The sequence below is a fragment of the Athene noctua genome, chromosome 15 (genome assembly GCF_965140245.1).
Source record: "Athene noctua chromosome 15, bAthNoc1.hap1.1, whole genome shotgun sequence".
In the NCBI taxonomy this organism is placed as follows: Eukaryota; Metazoa; Chordata; class Aves; order Strigiformes; family Strigidae; genus Athene; species Athene noctua.
In genome coordinates this window covers 10049754-10071826 of record NC_134051.1, presented here as the reverse complement: position 1 = coordinate 10071826, position 22073 = coordinate 10049754, and the positions used below count along the sequence as shown (strand labels likewise).

Here is a 22073-nt window from a genome sequence, read left to right as displayed (position 1 = left end):
GGTTTTAAGTTCTAAGCTTAAAGTGGGTGGCTTTGGGTTGGTTGCATTTTTAATGAATTAAAATAAATTAATTTTCTTAGTAAAGAAGGGGCCTCTGAGCTGAGGACTCTGGAATCTAAGGGCATTAGGGATTAATTCCCAGGTCTTGACTTGGGGATACCCTTTTCAGGAATGGGAGGTAGTTGTTCTGGCATGTCTATCACATGTATTACTTCCTTGGAAAGGCACTCAGATCTGCTACTGTAAGTCTTTCTGTGATGGTTTTGCCTTGACCGTGGAGCGAGAGGAAAAGAGAGACTAGAAATTAGCAGAATAGTAAGGCCAGCACATGGGGACAAGGAGGATAGGTCTGTAGCCATGGGAATATGAAAGGACATTTTGAAGATCACATTATAGCAATGTCTGTCAAGAATGATTTAGATCTAGCTGATCTTGCCCTGGAGCCAGGGGATGGGTTAGGTCACCTCCTGAGCCTTTTTTTCTTTGACTCCACAACTGGAAATGGAAAGAAAACTCACCTTCATATGTTTCCCTGTGGATTTTCTCTTCCACTTCCCCCCACTATCCTCCTGTGTCAGGTAACAAGATAATTATATATAGAAATGCTCTTTCAGAAGCTTATTGTCATTCTCTGCATCAGAAGTTTATGATTTATATTAAGCTAACTGGTCCTTCAGAATGTGCTGTTGTCAAGCTCTCTTCATCTGCTCTGGAGAAAGGCACTCCGGGGCTGGCATGCAATAGCATGATCTCGGTATTTATCCTTTTGGCAGTTTGCTAATTATTCCTATTGCTATCACATCCCTGTGCAAATTTCTGTCTTTCTGCCACGGTAAATATTCTCTCATTTTTTCTAGCTGCAGAACTGCTAGTTAAATAGGAGAAGCCTGAGTATCCTGCAGAGGCCCATATTGTCATTTGGATGATAGCGATGGAACGGGCCAAACATCCTTTCTGTACCACTTAAATTGCATGTCTTTGCATTCCTGGATTGGCCACTCATTTTCTGGACCGTATTCTACTCCTGTAAATTGCTCATGTCATTCCTGGGAGTGCTGTTTGTAGCAGAATGCTTTGATAAAGCCAAAGCCATCAGCTGCCAAGACTCCATAAGGAGTCAGGAATAGGCACCAGATATCTTTGCTACTGTAGATGTAGCTGCATTAGCAATATCATTTATCTTCCTAAGGACTTACTAATCCACTAAAATGTATTATAAAATTAAGTGGCCTTTTTTCCACCGGTTCTAACTGATGCCAAATGCCCTCCTGGATGATACAACTCTGCATGCAAAATCTAAGTACCCTCCTAAGGACTGCAGCTGCCTCAAAGGCTTTTTTTTTTTTTTTTCCACGGGCTGCTTCCTTCACTTAGAATAATAAGCTTTAGATTATCTCAGGGCACTCTAGATCCCCCTGCTGCACAATCCAATTTGACATAAGGATTGTGGGGGGCAGGGAGAAAATCTTGCAAGCAGACACCGGACTTTCAGTCTGAGTTTTCCACTGGTACAAAGAAGTTCATGGATGAGGACTGGGGAGATTTCATGCCTGTCTGTGTTGGCAGAAAGGCTCTCTGCACTTGATGGAGCGTTTGTGCTTCTGTTGCTTACCAGAGCAAGGGGCTGCCTGCAAAGCTCCACCGCGGTGCTTCCAAATGCACAAAGTCCTCAAGTCCCTCCCAGGCCACAAAGCAATTGAAACAGCAGAAGACTGCTGAGTGGAAGCCTTTCACTCTTGTGTTAACTATGTTTTATCATTTAGGTAACACTCTATATTAACTGTTGAGCCTGCAGCTCAGCTCCAAGACAGGTATTTACACATCTTAAATATTCCATGGGAAGAGAAGAAAGCTACTTTCCAAAGGAGAAGAATACCAACCTATAGCTGTGGGTAGATCCAGATAATCTCCAGTTATCTGTTCCAATAGCCAAATTATGGTCTTATCAATGTCAGTCGTGTCCCTGCCAATGCAATTACCATGCCTCATTGGCCTGTTACATCTCTTTGTGATTTTACTGCTGCCGAATTTTCCTGGCCCGAAAGGGTCAGGGTCTCCGTCTGCAAAATGGTGTAACCCAAGCAAACCTGCTCCCTGCTGCAGCAAAGCTCATTGTTGTGATCCATAATCATCCCTAATCCCTGTGGTTGATTCCCCTGATTACATGTCAGAACTGGAGTGCAATCTATTTAAAAGGAGCAGTTTTCAAATCAGTGGCACGTCCTTTCATTAGTTAAGGTATGCGGGTTTGACACGAAAGGTGTCTCTGAAATGTCTCTGGACTGCAGCATAGGAAGACAGCATGTGCCTGTGAGGATAACACTTGACTCAGATTGGGCTGTTTGCCCCATTTTCTAGCTTTTTGGCTGCTGTACAGATAATTGGACCCCTCCAGAGCAGAGGAAGTCTGGCATTGAGGCAGGATTCTTTCGAGTAATACATGACCCTGGTGGGTATTAATCCTGGTAATTTAGGCAGGTGTATGCAAGTGATCCTGGAAACTAAATATAGATTTCCATGTTAAAGGTTTAGTTTCTATAATGGCGTTTTCTGAAATGCCAGAGAGTCTGCAGATCTTGCAGTCTCACTGTGGTGATGACGCTCATTAAAATGGCAGGAAGAAAAGAAAAAAAGAAATTATTAGTGTTGGGTTTGGGGGATCAACTATTTGGCCAAAAAAATGTTTGCAGAAACATTTAAGAAAAGCTTGAGGCTTTGCAATTATTTCTGCACACAGATCACTATGTTGGTTTATCCAACTACTGCTGAACAGGTCCCAACCATAGCTAGGATAGAGCTGGCTGACCAGATTTATTCCTGACTCTGTTCATTTATCAGAGTAGCTTTACTTCCTGCATTTGTAAGCGTGACTTGCTTTTCTAGCCACAAGATCAGATCACAGTTGCACCTCATCTTGTGTCAGTGCAAATAAATGTGTCCCTGTCCTGTTTAAAATCATTATTTTCTTCCCGTGTTTTCTCCGAGTTGTGCCATGGCAGGGAAATTTTCATGGGCTTTGATTTCCCTTAGTTCCTACTTCTCCTCTACTCGTGTTACTGTGCTGATTTGTCTTTTCCTTATGCTGTAATTGGTCTGGTGCCACAGTGTAATTTTTAACTGTGTGCAGTATCAACAGACCTCCATCTGTCTCTCCTCCAGAGCTTCCCAGCCTGCCGTTATAAATATCTGCCAAATCCTTCTCCAAAGAGAGGATCACCAGATTCCAACTGTTTGCAAAATAAGAGCCCCCGCCAGAAATCCTCTCCCACCGTCTGCAACCTGTGCAGAACCTGTGTCCTCTGTTGTGAGATGTTATCCTGGCACTGAGGAGCTCTGACCATTGCTTTAATTTATTGTCCCTCAGAAGTGTACGCTTCTGCAGAGCGTTCAGCATATTGTTCTGTTTGCTCAAATATCTCATTATGCATGTCATTTTATTAAAAAATAATAGCCATCAGGTAATAAAACCAAAATATCTTGAAAGTTGGGGTTTTTTTCCCCTTTATTTAAAACATGCTGTGGGATGGATCAGTTCCAGTGTTGTTTTATAAGATATTTTACTTGACCTGAAAGGGAGTCAGAGTACATCCCCCTTTCCCAGCCTGTCACTTAGGGACTGAGGGCCAGTTACCACGATCTAAAGCCACAGTAACCGATAGGACCTGCTGACTGTGTATTCACACTGCTGAGAGCAGAGTTTGATCTTCCACCTCTCTATACGTATACATCAAAATAGATCATTAGCAGAATTAGCACTAAACAAGGCAACGCATTTATTGGATTATGCACGCTGAAAAATAGCAACTTTTTTTAATGTGGATAAAATAAAACCATGTATAAAGACATTTAGATAAAGTAAAATATAGATTACAATGTAGGTGCCCTTTTAACACTGTTAAAGCCATTCTCATAACAGTACATTGATTCCATTGATTCAAAGCTGTGTTAGGCTCATGTGGCTTTTTAAATTCAGTTGTGTACCTTAGGCTATGATCATCTCACATGTTAGCATTTGCTGCTGGAACGGCAGCTTAGTGTGGCTGAGAAATTACCAACGAGTCTGTTTAGGTGCTGCTGCAGACATCAAAACGTATGTTTGAATAAAACTCTTGCCAGCTAAAATCAGATCCAAGGAACAATATTCCTGTTCTACCTATGGGATATTGGAGTAAGTCAGCAGAAAGGATTTTTCAAGGTTATTTCAGGAGAGGGTTTCACGTTTTGATCTGCTACATCTTAGTTCTGCAGAGCTTTGCAAGGGAACATAAGGAATGTAAAGCATCTTGCGGGGTTGATAAATCGTCCTTCCAGTCTACATTCAGAATAACCCAATATTTCCAAGAGACAGAAAAGCAGGTACCACACTTATTTGACATGGGCATGGACCATGGGGACTGTTGCTGGAGTGTTTTTCTGTGGATAAGTAGAGGAAAGCACCTGAAGGACCAAAGCAACTTGGGAGTTTGTTTCATGATGTATAGTCAGGTTCAAAAACCACTGGTATTTCCATTGTCTAGGTTGCGCTGCAGATTTGACGTTCATTTTTGAAGGTTTTAGGACAATCAAGTTCATGATTTTCTAGGAGGGTGTGCTAGCACTTAATAATACATTATGACAGGAGAGAAGTATGTACAAACAAGTCGAAGCCTGCAGGACAGCTATACTTAACTCCCAAATGAATAATATCCCCAGCCATTGCCAGGGGTGGCAGCGAGCAACTAGAAAAGTGAAACTAGAGAGACCAGAATACCCCAGCGGTGATGTACTGACTGCCTGGCGTGTCGAGCAGGCAGCGCGAAGGAGCTGGTCTGGGGGTATAGCTGTGCTTGCAAGATTGAGATCTATCCCTTATTTAAGTCTGATTTTCTGGAGCAAGATTTTCTTGTAAAGGAACAGCCATGATTTGTTTAAAGTCTTTAGGAGATAAAAAGCAGATGGCATTGATTAGCTAATTAGTAATATTTTCTGCAACTTATCAGCTGTGCTGATATGTGTAAAGTTTGCAAAAGCTTGGGATGAATCTTTCTCTCTTTGATTTGTTGAAGAAATCGACTATTTTAAAATCTGGAGGGGAGGGAGAGTTATATACAAATGTGTAATTTTCTGCCTAACAGAAATATGTTAATCTTTTCCTTTGAATTTATATTCAGGACTCATTTCTTATTTTTGAGGGAAATATGCACAACGAGGTTGCAGCTCTCTTAGCTCTTGTCTTGATTGCATAGTGTATTGTGTAATGTGCTTTCTGGCTCTCCTCTATTCCTTTTTGTGGGCATTCTTCCTCCTCTTTTGCATTTATTATGGAGACAAAGCAAAATATTATTTTTTATTTTATGCCAGGCTCACTTTTAGCTTGTCTCCCTGTGAATCCTTTTCAGCCACAGCAGTGCCCTATCAGGACTTCTGCTGAGTGTTGGCCACCTGTAAAATCAGACTCATGTTTTGCTCAGCATAGAAGAGGTATCTCCATGACCACTACTAAGGTAGTGGTGTTTTGTCCAGAGCATCACTGGGGTGTTGGAGTCCCCTCTGACCTTGAGTTACATTGGAAACAACTCAAATATCTTGAAGTTGTCTCTATCATGGCAACTGTTCATCATTTGGGGTGAGATAGAGTACCTCACTAAGATGTTAATATAAAGAAGAATGCCCGAGAAAAGATATCAGCCTTTCCGACCCTGCTGGTTGTGTAGCAAAATCTTCATGTAGCATGAGAGTCATCTGCTTTCTTCAGCAAGGTGGAATCAGGAGGCCTCGCAGTCAGTAGTCATGGTGGTCTTTATGGGAATGAGCATGGGTGGACACAGCTTTGGATTCCCAGCAAGCTCCGTAATTAGGGCACACTTCAAATTCTCTGGAGGCTTGAGCTCTGCACCAGCACCACTCTAAAGCCTTTCACACAACAAGGTCTCGGTGCAGAAACTGTATTTTAATTGCCAGTGTGCAGCATGGGTGACACACAAGCTGTCAGCTGGCCACCTGTGACAGTGGAGAATGAGAAAGAGCTTTGTTTTCCTATTCTGTGGAGCTGTCCTCCCTTGCAGATGCTCCGCAGAACAGCTTGGCAGTGCTTAACTCCCATTTAAGACTTCAAAACAGAGCATGATGCAGGTTGAGGTGGGGCCTAGACATTGTGCTGGTCAACTGCCTGAGTTGTGCTCCATTCAAAAGCCATCAGGACTGGAAACTGCCTAAAGAGAGACAGATTTGTGCCTCTTATATAGAGCTTTCTATTTTCCATGGGGTTCGGTGTTGAAGCTTTAGCCAAAAGTATGACATTTTTTTATTAGTTCTTAAACTGAAGAAACAACAAATTCTGCATCCTCTCTGGAGCACGGTCTTGTTAATGTTCTTTGAAACACGACATGTGTCATGGCCGTCAAACTGCAATGATCCCATTTCTTCTGAAATGAGAAAAATATGTCACTTTTGGCTCTAAGTGATACAAAAGGAGAGTCATATTTTAGATAGGAGCTGCATGGCTGCCAAAGATGAAAGAAAAATGTTATTACTTTTGGAAATTTCATAATTACAGTTAATGATAATTTAATGAAATGACATTGTCTTCACCACTATCACTAATGAAATGTTTGAGAGTGATAAAACAGATCTTGTTAAATAGAGCGAGAGTCTTGATTGGAATAGCTTTGTGACAGCAGCCTGCATGCACAAGTCTTATTTCTGGTTTTTGTTACAGTAGTTTAAAGAAGTAGATAAAAGAAAGGCAACATGACAAATAATGCATACATGAAGTATTTAAAGGCCTTCCATTGAGCAAACAATACTGAACTGCTGAATAACATGCTGATGACTGAGTACTGCTCCTTAGAAATGCTAACCCTTCATTAAAACACTTGCCTTGTTTTTCTTTGCAGACAAACCAGAGAACAAGAAACCCCACCTGACTTTTTTTATTTCTCAGACTATGAAAGACATAATGCAGAAATAGCAGCATTTCATTTGGACAGGCAAGTAAACCAGATTTGCATTAAAAGAAAAGTGGAAATACTGTGATAAGTTTCTGCACTTGGCCAGCCCTGTAACTGAATTACTTTTAAAAAAGGAGAAAATGGAACAAAGGTGAGCAAATGCCATGAATAAATGAAATGGCAGATGATGAAAGGGTAGATTAATAATTAGGAAATGTGACTTGCTCTGGGAATGAGAAACCTGGCAATAAGTAATTCTCAAAAAGAAAGAGAAATCATATTGAAGAGAAGACGAGAAATTAATTTCCCCTGTGATCTTGAAGTGCATATGGAGAGGGTCTGTCTCCTGGGGAGTATGTCGCATAAGTGTGATGGGAGTCTGGCTCACCCCAATTAGCTCCAGGGCATGCAAATCCAGGCAAGACATGGGGAATGGTGTGAGTATTCAGAGAGGAATAATTGAGATGGGGAGGGAGTTCTGCTTTCACAGCAAAAAGCTGGGACTGTCCCATATCAGGAGCATATTTAGGCCATAAGTTAGAGGGAAGGGGAGTGCAGTGGTGGTCATCCCATGCTCCTGTTAGCTGAAAATGTCTCCCCAGGCAGAGTTAGTGCAGGGTTACTGCAGTCCTCTCAGCCTACCCACATTAGGAGTGGGAATTAATAATTAACAATGAATTAACCTTACGGCTAGAAACCATGGCATTTCACTGGCTGAGTTAGAACTGAAGCATCTTGCACACCCTGAAGTGCCAAGAAATGTCCTTTCAAAAGCTTGAAGCTTTGGGGCCACAAATTATTTGGGGGTATGTGTAGTATTGCTGCCTCCTGGGTTGATGGTTAGGATAAGGAAACCTATCAACGGGTGGCACAGGGTAGATTTGCCATTAAAAGCCATCCTGGTCAGATCCTTCAGGGATCTTCTATATTTTATTGTTGTTGATGTTGGTGTTGATCCCTTCTGTTTTAGATTTTATATTGCCGTTTTAAGCAGATGGTGCTGCAGGAAAAAAAACATTAATGGAGTTCCTACGGGGAGGTGCGTTAAATATCTACACGCTAAGCAGAAAAAGCAGTTGCTACTCAATGCAGAAAACCTTATCAGCAGACGGCGGACATAAAAATCCCACCTATGGGGAGGCTTTGTATGGGGACTTCGCTCTTTTACTGTATCTAATAGCAATGCTTCATATGCTTCATAGGAAGTTTTTAATGATTTATTAAGTCAGGGGAGTTTGGGGTAGAGAAAGGCTCTTCATCCAGCCTTCGCCCATGGGAAGATTTTTAGTCTCAGGGAGATTGGTTAGGTTGGTGTAAGGGTATTAAAACAGAGAAGAGCAAGAGCAAATAAATCAAACAAACACTAAGACCGTCAGAAATAAAAAATACTATTAGATGGTGTTTATGGAAGAAAGAGACTGAAATCCCATTCCTCAAGTCACTTAAAAAATTGGTGAGCAAAATGCATGTTATAGCAATCCTGAAGTAGCACAAAGTCAAAAATAAGTTTCTACTGTCTCTTATTTCTGGAATTCTATGTATCTTCATTTTTAAAATCTAACAATGTGTTCCCGTACTCTTCTGTATTTTGCATCTGCTCCACTCTGTAGGCAAGTCAGAGGTGATCATATTCAGGACATAATTTATAATATAGTATGCAAAGAATTATCCAGTTTAAACTTGATGATTTTTTTTATTCCTTGAAGACCCCAGATAAATGTGCCTTCAGAGTATAATGAACCTCCCTAAAACATACCACTATCATTATATTTTAATCCTTTACATAAACTCTTTATTTCCTTTCTCTTCCAGGATCCTGGATTTCCGTCGCGTGCCACCGGTTGCGGGTAGACTGGTTAACATGACGAGAGAAATACGAGATGTTACTCGTGACAAGAAACTGTGGAGAACGTTTTTCATTTCACCAGGTAGTCTTGGAAATAACACTATATTCTTTCTGTCCCGCCAAACACGTACTTAAGGGAACGATGTGTAGATTGCTTAATTGCTCAGATACTTCTAATAGAACTGTCTTCTAGACCTTTGAATAAAAATAAATGTGGAGACATAGCCTACAACGAAGACTTTATTGTTTTGAATTGAGTGCCTTTTCCCCTTGACAAATTATCCGCAGAGACAGGCTTTTATGTTCACAAAAGCAATGTATTCAACAAATGTTTTATGTAGAGCAATTTCTAAAGCAATTTCTTCTGTTGCTCTCAATTTACCCAAACCCTTATTATTTAGCCCGTTAGTTATTTAGACTTTTTTTCTACTGCAATGTGATCCGTCACTTCTGTTGGTCAGATGCATTTATTTCTTGGTTTTGACTGGAGGACCAAAGCCTAATTTTCTCAGAGTCATGTACTTCAGTTTTTATTACAACAGGAGTTTGAAAAAAGGCAAGCAAATAGATGTGTAACCTATCCAGCTTCCATCTCAAGTTCTCTGCTGGATAGAGGCCAGAGTAGAAGTGACATGAATTGTTCCCAGTACTTGTTCTTGCTTTGAGGGCTGACCCCAGGAACCAATACCACTCTCCCTAACTCATCACTCTTTCACAACATCCAGTGGCCCCAGCAAGGATGGAGCACCACGGGGTGGGAATTTTACAAACACAGGGTAAAACCATGCCCTGCTCACCAGAATAGGTGGAGATGGATAAAAGGTGGGAGAAAGGGTATCATTCTCTGTTTAGCATCTGGGATGCTGAGGTGGAGAAGTAAGGCTCTGCGTTAAGGCACAAAAATACATGCTTAAGTATGCACTTAGTGAAGGAATATATAGGGAAACGTTCAATTTAAAGCATGTAGCTGTGTTCAAGTGAGCTTATTGCGTGCAAATGTGCTTTGATGAACTCAGGCTGTGACTTGTGTAACAGATGATCTGGAGCAGAAATCTCTGGAGATCTCCCTTGCTCTGTGTGTGATTGGCCAGAAGTTGTTTACCCCAGATCCCTAAAGTCAAGATCCAAAGACTTAATTACAGTTTCTCCCAATGTAGCTGTAATTTATTGCCGTTAGCTCGAAAGCAGAGCACTGTCACTGTAGAGCTTTCTCTCATAAAATGTTCATCACACTTTTGTGATCACCAATAAAGTCATTATTATGGATGTTATTTTTAGCTTCATATTTATGTTGAGCTCTGCAGGACACAGCTGAGCAGACATTTATTTCAGTAACTTCACTTGTAAAATACATTACATAATTACAAAAGGTTTCATCTTACTCCACGTTCTGAGTGCTCCAATTTTACATGTACAGTCGTGGTGACAGTGGTGGCAGTACATGGCGACAGTGTTCACCAAACCTGATGCGCAGACATTTCTGCGTGCTCCAGATAGACACTTCTGCTTCAGCTGCTTTCTCTCCCTCTCCCTCTCCCTCTCTGTCTCTGCATTTTTTTCCCTTGATTTTTTGTAAGCAAGCAATCACACACAAAAGATGGCAGAAAAATCTTGTGACTGTTTATGTGCATGAGGTACTTTGGCTCGTTTAAAATATAAGCCATTTTATTCCCACTTTAGCAACATGGATTAGTAGGTTTGCTTGCTTTTTAGTCTTCCCAGGTTATGTATCAAGGCTTAGGGGTGAATTGAGTCATTTCTGAGAATTACAAAACTGTACTGAAGTACTGAGCAGCTTACAGCAGCCAGAGCATGGCAATGTGAAGTTAAGGCTGCCGGTTTGGATGAAGATCTTTATCTTGTCATTATGAAATTCCAGACAACCAAGGGATGATCCAAGCATAATCCTTTATTCAAATTTATTTAGAGTCCGCTGATAAATTCAATTAAAATATTTGATTAACTATGAATCAGGCTTTTCTGGAGAATAAAATGATGAAGCAATTAATTTTTTTTTCAATTTTACATTTCCTAAATCAATATACTTTGTTTAAATCATGCTGGTTACTGTCAGAGTTCTTCCCGACAAGTCCCCAGTTTAATTAGTCAGATTCTCATTAACATATGCCCAACCTCTGTTTTGTATTTCATGCTGACCTTAAAAGGCAGGCATTAATTAATGCTTAATGAAAAAGTAATAAAGGTCCTAAATTAAGCATTTAGAAACAAATTCACAAACCTAGCAGACAACTCAAGCAGCAGACTGAGGGCAGAAAAGGAAAAAGAGGATAGTGCTGGGATGAGCCCTGTGGCCTGGGAAGGTGAGGATGGAGAGGGAACAGGGCACCTGGGGAAGACTGGAAGAGACTCTGGCAGATGAGGTGCAGCAAAATCAGTTGGTTTGGGGGGAAGACTGGTTGCAAAGCTGAGAAATTGAGATGTGACATATAGGTACTTGCAAGAACCAATCTGCGCACCCACATTAAGCTATCAAGGCCCCTCTGGAACTGCCTTTCATGTGGCAGTGTCTGCATCTCCATCTCCAGGAGTGCTCAGTGACAATGGTCATGGGGACACATGGTGTCTGCTGGCAGTGTATCCCCTCTCCATGCACCCATATACGTCTCTTAAAATTACATGAGCACTAAATGTAATTATTTTATAGAAAGCTCTTCGCCTCAGGCTGGGAGATCACTCTTTGTGGTGGAAGCCCTCAGAAGGTAAATATTGATGATGCTCATCAACACACTGTTATTCCCTGGACCAGTGCAGAGATGTGTTGGAAGAAACCTCGCTGCATTTCCATGCCTGGGCCATCTCACTTATCCCATCAGGCATGGAAATCAGGGCCAGGAAGCTTCAGACAGTTGTAGCATCAGACCTCGCTGCAGAGTGCCATCCCTTCCTCCACTGGAAAGTGGAAATGGCTGCGAACAGACAGGTCAGTCGATACATTAGGCTGCATTCAGAGAGAAAGCAGATTGCAGGAAAGTGCACTTCCAGGCAGTTTGGACTAAACATGAGAAATGGAATTAGGTCAGTAATTATTTAAATTAATTTTATATCCTTTGCAGTAGGGCAGACCGCAATAGCCCTGCTACTCTTACAAATGAATGGTAATTTGCTAGGAAAAAAGAGACATATTAATGATGTCAGCCTTCGTTTTGGAAGTAATTGAGGCAGCAGCTTAAAGAAATCAATGTTCCACAGCTAGTGAGCACTATGTTTTTGTTCATATTAATCAATTCCAAGGGATTATGGATTTTTTTCCCCTCTCAGCAAACAATAGCAATTCTGAGTTACCTATTATTTTGAGCAGGTAAAAGAAAGATCTTTTCATGCATTGCTTTAGTAAATATTCAGGATTATTTCCAGTACTCCAATTGCACAGGCTTGCTAAATGTCCTCTATTAACAGTCATGCAAATCTCAATAAAAGAATTGCTCTGCCAAGCAATTTGCCTTAAGGTATCTCCACTTGTCCTTTTTCTTCCTGAGAAGAATTATTGTTCAGCTACCAGGATGACACAAAGAAAATGTGCAGATAAGTACACAGACACTCTGATTCTTAATTGTAATTAGTTGGAGTTTCGATCACCAGACCATGATTTTTGCATGGATTTCATTATGAATTGTATCCATTCATCCTCAGATAATGAAACTCAGACATTTGCACCACCACCCAGGATTCTCTCGCCTCTCTAGTGCTTTGGGGAAACAATCTTATTTTTAACGAATAAGGAGTTTGCATGTTTCAAATTCCCAGTATTTGAATGTTTGAGCACGTATAAACATCCCTCCCTTTCTGGTTTGCCAGCACTGCTGCTGCTTCCATTTCTACCCACTCTGCAGGAGCACAAATTCCTGGCAGTTGCTTCTTTTGCAGGTGTTAGGGACAGGGGTCTGTACAGAAACGCCCGTATCAGATGGGAGAGGAACATACGGGCTGGGCAGTTTTGATGGGAGAAGGACCACGCTCCAATAGACCTCAACTCTCCTTTCCCTCTTATTTTTTGATAAGCCAAACTGTGAGATTGCCAGCAAAGCACTGGGCTTGTGTCTCTCGCTGGAATTTCACCCTCAGCCTGCTGTGCAGAATGTGGGTCACCTACTTAGGTTTCAAAGACAGAAGCTTGGTACTGCACCTTGTAGTCTTAAATGAGAACTGTGTTTTTCTCTGTTTGGTACCTTCATTTTTTCTGCATTTTTAAGAAACCTTAAAAATGAATGTTTCTCCACATAATTCAGGCTGCTTCATCTCACTGCCTGTATATAAGAACTAGGGTAGACATACCAGGATTTCTATTCCGTATCAATCAAAGCAGTTAATTTTTTTAACAATAACTTGAGATAAAACATCCTTTCACCTCCACTACCCCCAGGAATCAGAAAGGAGCCATGGAGAGTATGCACCACAGGTCTGAGCCCATAGGGAGAATAACAGCTGGCAGAAAAACCTTTGCCATTGGAAGTAACTTCTCTCTGGGAAATACACTCGTAGTTTTACTGCAAGTTTGTTGTCTTAATGACAGGAAACATCCTGCCATTGCTCAGAGGACTGGACTCCCCTTGCAGGCAATGGGGGCTCTGTAGGAAAATCATTAGCTGGAGGAGCCCTGCAGGAATGGGGATGAGCAGCCTGGCGTGGTGCAGGCAGCACACGTGCTAGCTGTGTCACCGCAGCAGCAAATGCCATAGCTGCTATAGCCCCCAAGCTTTCCTGAAGATTTATCTGGATACAAATGTGTGATTACTGTCAAATGATTAGTCCCAGTTGCTTTTGTTGACAATACAGAGCAGGGTTTCATTGTTCCCAAAGTTAAATTCAGAAGCAAACTATTAAACACAGTATTTATCTTCCCACTGTGCAAAATGCTGTGTTTAGTATAATTCCTTTTTTGAAAGGTCAGGTTTACGTAGTGAGCAACAGAGGCTGTGACAGCACAGCGGGGGCATTGGTGGGCCTTTTGCTCTTTACAAAACTGTTACAGCAGCAGATAACCAGGCATCGGCTTCCCACTGCCAGGTGGAAGTCAAGTCACAGAAACCTGGAAGATAAATTATCTCACGTGATCAAGACGACTCTGCGTGGGTTCCCTCCCTCCACAGATGAGTGGGTGATGCTGACACAGCTGAATTGAACCACAAGCCCCACTGCACCTTCAAACTTGTGGAAACATAAGCCCTTGCTGCAGCGCAGAGGAGAACCCTACCTTCTCACTGAAGCAGCAGGCGCCCGAGAAATAAGTGATCTCTTTGTATCTCCTAACTCTTTTGTGCTAGCCTACAGCAAGCAGCATCTGTATGTGATTTCTTGTAAACCAACCCTTGTGGCAGCCTGGAACCCCTTGAAATATTTTGTCTGCAATAAATCACAGATGTTTTTCCCCAGTTGTTATTGGCTGAAAATATCCCAGTCTTGCTAACAGCCCAGTATGATCCTCCTGTCTGCAGGCGGTCTGCAGCTGGCAGTGCTGCCCACAGGTACTTGGACAACTCTTCACTTTCATCCTGAATTATGGAAGAGGTTCACAGGGAGGCATGAAGCCCTCCTGGTTTTGCCAGGATGATCAAAGGCAAAGCTGAGGCACCTGTGTTAGCCCTGCAAAAGCTATGCCAAGTCCATGCTGTGATAGCATTTTTGAAAAGGAAACCTGTGAGAGATTATAGACTGCGGGGCACCATGCCCAGGGTTTGCTTTAGGTTGGGTTTGTCTAGATGTTGACTTTACACTTGATTTTAAACTAATGAAATGAGTCTGAAGGAGGGCCACTGAGATAGTCCTGGAACTGGTGCATCTGGTGTACAAGGAGAAGCTGAGGGTTTCAGATTTTTTTAATCTGAAGAAGCTGGCCTGAAGCTGTAGTTTGGACTAGAAGCTTCCAGAGTCCTTTCCAACCTGAGTTTCCTTAACTATGATTGCTCTTGGTTTTTAAAACTTCACTCTCAGTGCTATGAGTTACATTACTGAGTTGCTTAAAAGGAAAAATGAGTGAGGTTTCTGTTTAGAAGTTAGAAGGCATATCCTGTGATGAGCAGCACCAAGATTCATGCTGGTGTTCGTAGGAAATAGCTGAGTGCTGTATTGGCCAAGGACATGGTCACTTCTTAGCTCATAGGAAGTCTCAAACTACTGTTCCTTTAATTAAAATGTTAAGGGACTAAGTATGCCTTCTATGTGAGGAAAAGCTTTTAAAATAGTTTCTAAGAATGGATATTCTGCCGGTAAAACACTTTAAATTACAAAATTAAAAGTATAGACATGCTGAGTGCTCCCTTCCTTCCTTTTTTAATTTCTGTTCTTCATTTTCTCTTCCCTGAAGTACTTTCAGTAATTGTCAACAAGGCTTTTGACCACAGGGTAAATATTTCTGGACTGAGTCAGGATGTATTTAACTGGTTTAAGCCAACCCCGTGAATGTAAATATACAGTTTGGGTTGGAGTTGTTCCTGAGCACAGATAGATGGGTGGCCCTTATGAGTCAGTCACAGCAGAGGGCTTCAAAAAGCCTGTCTCCAGAGTAAAGTAATCACGGCTTAACGGACAAATCTGATGGCCATTAATAGAGGCTTGGAAATGAAGAGCTGGGACAAACTGTCAAGTAGTAACACATCAGCCTTATAGTCCAATTATTTGGTGTAATTCCATGCTTAGCAATTAGTCCCAGATAATGCACCTAATTCTTACAATCAAAAGCATCACGAGTCCTTATGGCTTTTCCATATTTTCATACTCCTCTTTCCCCAGTTGCGGCTCCATGCTCTGTTTCTCCCTCCCTCCTGTTACCTCTGTAGCACCAGGGCCAGAATTGCTCCCTGTCCTCTTGACTCATTGTCTCTGGCGGTGTACCATCTCCACTGGGTTCTTTGCCAGCCATAGGTTGGATCTGGACCAGGAGGACATCATGGCCATGTGCAGGGCAGTGTGCTACAGGGCATCTCTGTGGTGTAAACCCACCAGTTCACCTTTCCGAGCCACGGGGTCTCCTGTGGCAGGCAGAAAATCATCTCCCTCTATTCACCAGCCCTTCCTGCCTCATTTATACTGAGCCTGCCCAAAGGGAAAGTAGCTCACAAGCAATATTTGAATTTAGAGGCCTTGTGGGGAATTAGGAAGCAATGTGACTTCTCAGATTCATGCTTTACCATAAGGAAAGGGCATAGTCTTCCTCTAATGGCACTTTATGTGCATAAAGCAATATCAAAAGAGTTGTAGCACACAGACAAGAAGATCAGCAGTGTGCTTCTATTCTTGTTCATAGTCCAGCATTGGTGGGCTTTGGGGATGAGCTGCTCTCTCCCACTTCCAGTGAATTCACATGGGAAGGGAGTTCTTGTAAAGAGGTGGGAGTTCCTGTTGGTACAGAAATGTGTAGTGGCAGCTTTGGGGAGATCTTAAGGCAACACACACTCCAAAACCAAAAGATTCAATTTTCTGTGGTTGTTGGAGTAACGTGATGTGTGGAGGCAGAAATCTGTGTTTGGGATGTGTACTGACAGAGTTACATCTGTGCTATTTCCACCTTACACACACACGCCCACATGAGTCTTCATGGTAAATAATTCTCCTTAGTAAAACTGCCAGTTCTTCTCAAACCAGCAAGTAAATGAATGAAATGTTGTTGTCTGTTCTTAAAGAAACGAGCCAAGATTTTGAAAGGTGATTTTATTTTGGGCACATGCCACTTGTTCAGCTGTGGGATTTGGGGTTCCAGCCTGGGGTAACAAGTATATCCCAAACGATGTATCAGTCTGGGAAAATGAAAGGAGAAGGGAAAGGATTAAAAAAATATATAAAATTTGGGTTTTTTGAATATAAATAGACTGGAAATAGTCACAGAGAGCTTAGCATAGGGCATGATCCCAGCCACTGAAATGAATGTCTTTCTAGTGGTTTTAGTGGAAGAAAACTATGTGCGGTAACAGGGTTTTGGGTCTGAGATTTATTTCTGCTCATGCATACATCACTGCTTTTATGAATTTTTGAACGCTAATTTAAGAGTAGGTTTTGAAACTATTTTCCTTTATTTGCCAGCCAACAACATCTGCTTCTATGGGGAATGCTCCTACTACTGCTCAACAGAGCACGCCCTGTGTGGAAAACCAGATCAGATTGAAGGGTCTCTGGCAGCTTTCCTACCTGATTTATCTTTAGCTAAAAGGAAAACCTGGAGAAACCCTTGGAGACGTTCTTACCACAAGCGGAAGAAAGCAGAGTGAGTAGTGGGGAGCAAAGGGTTTGCCAGCTGCAAAGGGCCATAGAAGAATAAAACAGTGCTGCAGTTACTGCCCTTGCGTGATCTAAAGCACTGAGGCTTAGGAGAGCATCTGCATTTCTTCAGCGGGTCCAGCTCCTGGGAAGGGACAGAGTACTTAAACTTGTAAGGAGCTCCAGCTTATGGTCCTGAACCTGAAAGGACCTTCGGTGGCATAATTCCCTCATGGGACACGTACCTCCGGTGGCTTTGACAGGATGCAACCAGACCTGTCTAAGCCCTATCAGAGGGAGAAAGATTCACTGCTATCAGCAGCCCTAAACAAATCTCAGATGTTCTCATCATATGACTGATGGTGAAGCTGGTCTCCTAAATCTTGAAGTTATTAGCCAGATAGTTTTCAATCTTGTGATTTTCTTCCTTTTTCATCAGTCACAATCTTTATCAGTTGCCTGCATTAGTAGAAGCAGACTGAAGAATTTGCTGCCTGTACTTGACCTTGCCCTCAGTCAAATGTGATACAACTAGATTTTTGCAAAATAACTTTTTTTTTTAAATACTCAGTAAGCTTTGTATGTCATGTAAAATATCAAAATACTGGCTTTTCCAGATGGGAAGTTGATCCAGATTATTGTGAAGAGGTTAAACAAACACCCCCGTATGACAGTGGGACCAGAATTCTGGATATAATGGATATGACAGTTTTTGATTTCCTGATGGGTATGTTTCATCTCTTTCAAAAATTAAATGCAACATTTAATTAGAATAAGAACCATTTCTTTCTATACCACTCTGCTTAGCTCAGCAGTTTGCCAAAGCATGGTTGAAGCTGCATTTACTGTATGTGCCATTCTAGATGATTATGAGAAAATGCAGATTTACATGGTCGTATATTCCCATCAGTGCAGATTAAAGGAACAAGGATGTTCAGAAATGCAGAGTGATGATGAACACACATCAGGCTAGTCCACTTCTCAACAGTTAAGGGCTTCACAGTTTGCTTTAGTGAGTGCTTTACTATTGTAATGTATGGCCCCTGGATGCATATGCAAGGACTGTTCATTACTGGCTCTCTGTTTTCAACCTGCAGTAGTATTCACTGTTGCTTGCTCTATAAACTGTCAGAGCAGGGAAAAAAAAAGAGATATTGCTTTGTCACAGAGCCAACTGTGGTGTGTATAAGGAAGTTTTTTTCTGTTTATGTAATCTGGTCAAAATAAAATAATTATTAACAAGCAGGTAATAGTGACCTCTTCCAAACCTACTCAGAGGTTAACACTGAGACATTCTCATACAAAACCTGTTCTGCTGCAGCTAATATACCTGTAAGGTGCCAACATACATACTTAATCCTTGGGCACATGCCAGCACAGACATATCCTCTGCCATTGCCACTACTGATATTTCTGCAAGAGACTGCATAAGGAGAGGCCAGAATAACAGCTCAGGCTCACCATATGTGGCATCTATAAGAGGCTTAAGACCTCTGCCATGAAGACAAAATTCATAGCTTGACACCAATACTCTGCACATTGACCTTAAAAAGCAGACTGCACGTCTGCCTGTCGTAGGTGCCCAAAGAGAACTGTTCAGCCATACCACTGGAGTAGCATCCTGATCCATACGTTAGAGCCCTGATGTCATTTTGGCTTTCCAGGCAGACAGAAATTTGGACAAAGTTCTTAATCAAGGTCAAACAGAATGTTTTGTCTCAGTTCAAAAAGTTTAATACGATATTAGTAAAGCCACGTGGATTAATATCTCTGCTCGGAGCTTGCATTCTCCCCTCCCTAAGCTAAGCCTCACACCAGCATGGGTACCGTGGCTGCTTTGCACACCAAGCTGACCCAGGGCTGGAGCAGCAGGGCTCGTTTGCACTGATGAAGCTCAGGCTTAGGATGTGGCTACCTCACGGATGGCCAGGATCCCCAGACAGCTGAGATGCCATGGCACTTAAGAGCGATTTCCTTGGCATGTGCTGGGAGGGCTTGCTGGAGGGTGGGGGGGTTGGCTTTATGTCCTAGTGGGTCCTCTAGAGGTTAAGTATAAAAGCTACAGGGAGCTTGAAAAGTTCCCAGAGACTTAACAGCCCATCTTCCAGTATCCAGGGCTTGCATAGTAGAAGCAAATGAGCTTAGGAGATATGTTGCTTTCTCTGCCCTGCACAGCCATCATGTTTGTGGAGCACTGGGCTTCTTGCTGAACCGTGGCTTTTGTATTGCCCTGGCCTGCAGGCTCAGCAGCAAGCCAGAGTGGGAACAGTCTTTTTTTTCTCTTTGTTCCATAGGTAACATGGATCGACATCACTATGAAACCTTTGAGAAGTTTGGAAATGAAACATTTATTATCCACTTAGATAATGGAAGAGGGTAAAAACCTTTAATAATCTTTCTGGGGGGAAAAAAAAAAGAAAATGTCTTTAAAACAACCTTTGTCATGTTCTTGCTCTTACCTTTAAACAGGTTTGGAAAATATTCCCACGATGAACTTTCCATTTTGGTGCCTTTAAACCAGTGCTGCAGGTATGTTTCAACTCCTGAGTTGTTTCCCATTTTATACAGATGTATCCACATCTGTAATAGGATCTATAGCATCTATAAATAGGAGAGAAATGTTGAAGTGATTCTTCTATTGCATACCGTGGTGTGGAGATGATCTTGCCCAGAGAGGCCGACATGAGCTAGCCCTGAGCATTGGCACCAGCACGTTAAGTGCTTTGTTGAGATCAGAGCTCGCAGGAGCGTGGCTGTGAGCTGTTGTGAGAGGCTTTATTGAGACAAAATATACATCCCGTGGAAGTCAGTGGCAAATCTTAGCTCGGCTTGTTCAAGTGCTTCACAACATCTTTCCCCAGTGCCCACGGCCAGGATTTTCAGAGGGAACAGGTGCCATTTACAGTTTCAGTTTTGCACAACTGGGACACGGGGTGAGTGCTGTGTCTGCAGAGGCTCTGGGCATCCCTGCAGGCTGAGCTAGCAGGAGCCTCTGCTGCCATCGCCCACGCCCCAGCTCAATGCCACGTGCATCATGCGTGTCATTGCCAAGGTGGACGTGACCCTCTGAATGATGCACCAGATCCAGCTGGTGACTTACCCAGCTGAGGAACATGAAGGCTGTTTGCACTTCACTGTAGAGCTCTGCTCCAAAACCTCTCCACCTCTAAGGGCTCCCAAAGATCGCTGGCCAGGTGACAATGCCAGCTGCTCATTAGGATTGTGACAGTGCCTGGTTCTCATCGTTTCAGATCACATAATAAGGTTTTTACACTATTATCGCTGTGCTGACTATAAGCCTTTAGCTCTGTCAAGATCAGTAATGATTAAAATACTGATTTGCATTTTTTTTTCTCCTTTTTCTCTTAGAATAAGGAAGTCTACCTATCTGCGATTACAGTTGTTAGCCAAGGAGGAATACAAACTCAGTCTCTTGATGAAGGAATCTTTACAAAAAGATAAAATAGCTCCCATCCTCTACCAGCCTCACTTGGAGGCGATGGACAGACGGCTGCGGATTGTCCTCAAGGCTGTTAGTGACTGTATAGAAAAGGATGGTTATGACAATGTGGTTGAAAATGACTTTAACACTGATGTTAACACTGTTACGACCGAGAGGTAGTAAAATCGCAAGACTACGTTTTTACCAGTCAAGTAAAGAAGATTCAAAGAGGAAAAAAAAAATAAATAAAAGAAGTCTTGCAAAAGACTGTGTATGCCACTTTGTGAATTCAGTGAATTCAGAAATGAGATATAATTGTTCCCAAAGTAGGTAAAGTTTAGACTCTGCAAAGGATTAGTTCATTAAGAAAAATAAGTCTAATGTGATGCTTTTCATTAGTTCCTAAAGAGAGATTATGAAAAGGTTCAGAAAATACTCAGATCATTGACAGACAACAGTCTGATAGCAAAACACCTCCTGTCCTTTTTGTATAGAAAGGAGGCCTTTACTTAATATTTTGTATTTATATATGGTATATCTATGAAACCCCAGACCTACCTACCAAATTTAACTAAGAGGGACGGCATAGTTTTGTGACTCACACTTTATTTGTGGTGACAGTCCACTTAGTATTTTGTGTTAACCCTTTAAGTGCTCTAATCCACTGTATCTTATTTAAATTGAATGCTTTTTTTCCCCCAGCTACTCAGCATTTAAAGGGTTAAGGCATTATGAACTCTTAACGGCAAAAAATAATAATAATTATAATAATAATACAGTGGTTACCAGAAGGGAATTTCACTACTTGTGCATTGACAGGAATACTTGAATGTTGGTTTTACAAAGTGATGTAAAATGACAAGTTGTACTATTTGTCCATAAGGAGGTGGCAGCTCTTATCTTTCTAGACTATCATAGCTGAGCTGCTACTTTTCAACTTTGCTTTTGATAGTTTTGTGTAAATATATACATATATGGGTAAAAAGCTGCTTTCAGCAGCTCTAGGCTTACTTTTGCAGCATTTTTGTGGAATTGTTTGCAACGTGGTAAAAGTGCAATAAAGATATGGCAAAATGTGTAACATCACGTCTAAATGGATTCATTTTTCACTGGAAATCTTGTTCAGAGCAAAGCTGTGCACACCAGCCAAATATTCCAGAAGTAGTTGTTTAAATTGTCATCCCCTTTTGTAGCAACAGCAAATTCAGATAAAGTAGAAAATTGGTGATTAATATACATTACAACTCTGACGAAGACCATGCTGTTGAAAATGTCTAATCGTTCATATGCTTTGACTATCATTTCAGCATCCCTTCCTCTTGCAATTATAGCTGTAGAAACAAGCTGTAGAGCAACACCTCTAAAACATTATGGCTTAACACACTGCCCAGAGGACTTAGATACATCAGTACCTCTGACTTGGTGAGCAAAACCCAGAACCAGAAACCAGAACCCTTGCACAACCCAGAAAATCTCAGCTTAAATTATCTAGAAACATGGTATTCTTAACCAAATCATTATGAGTCATGTTCAGCTGAGTTCATGTGATACGTGTGAAGACTTTCAGACCAAAAGCAAGCTATAAATTGAACAAGTGGCTGTATTTGACTTGTGAAAACATGGTGTGGTACAGAAGGAATCCCTTGTT

The 22073-nt window shown here is 41.7% G+C and overlaps 1 protein-coding gene across 1 annotated transcript in view; it reads left to right on the top strand.

Moving 5' to 3' along the window:
* Positions 1-20722, top strand: part of FAM20C (FAM20C golgi associated secretory pathway kinase) — a 60052-nt gene extending 39330 nt beyond the window's left edge. The window contains exons 4-10 of the mRNA XM_074919072.1: positions 6876-6968; positions 8742-8857; positions 16810-16990; positions 17601-17710; positions 19278-19359; positions 19453-19512; positions 20353-20722. Coding sequence (XP_074775173.1) covers positions 6876-6968; positions 8742-8857; positions 16810-16990; positions 17601-17710; positions 19278-19359; positions 19453-19512; positions 20353-20605 — 895 coding nt within the window. The 3' untranslated portion in view covers positions 20606-20722. The remainder of the gene's footprint in view (positions 1-6875; positions 6969-8741; positions 8858-16809; positions 16991-17600; positions 17711-19277; positions 19360-19452; positions 19513-20352) is intronic.
* The last annotated feature ends 1351 nt before the right edge of the window (positions 20723-22073 follow it).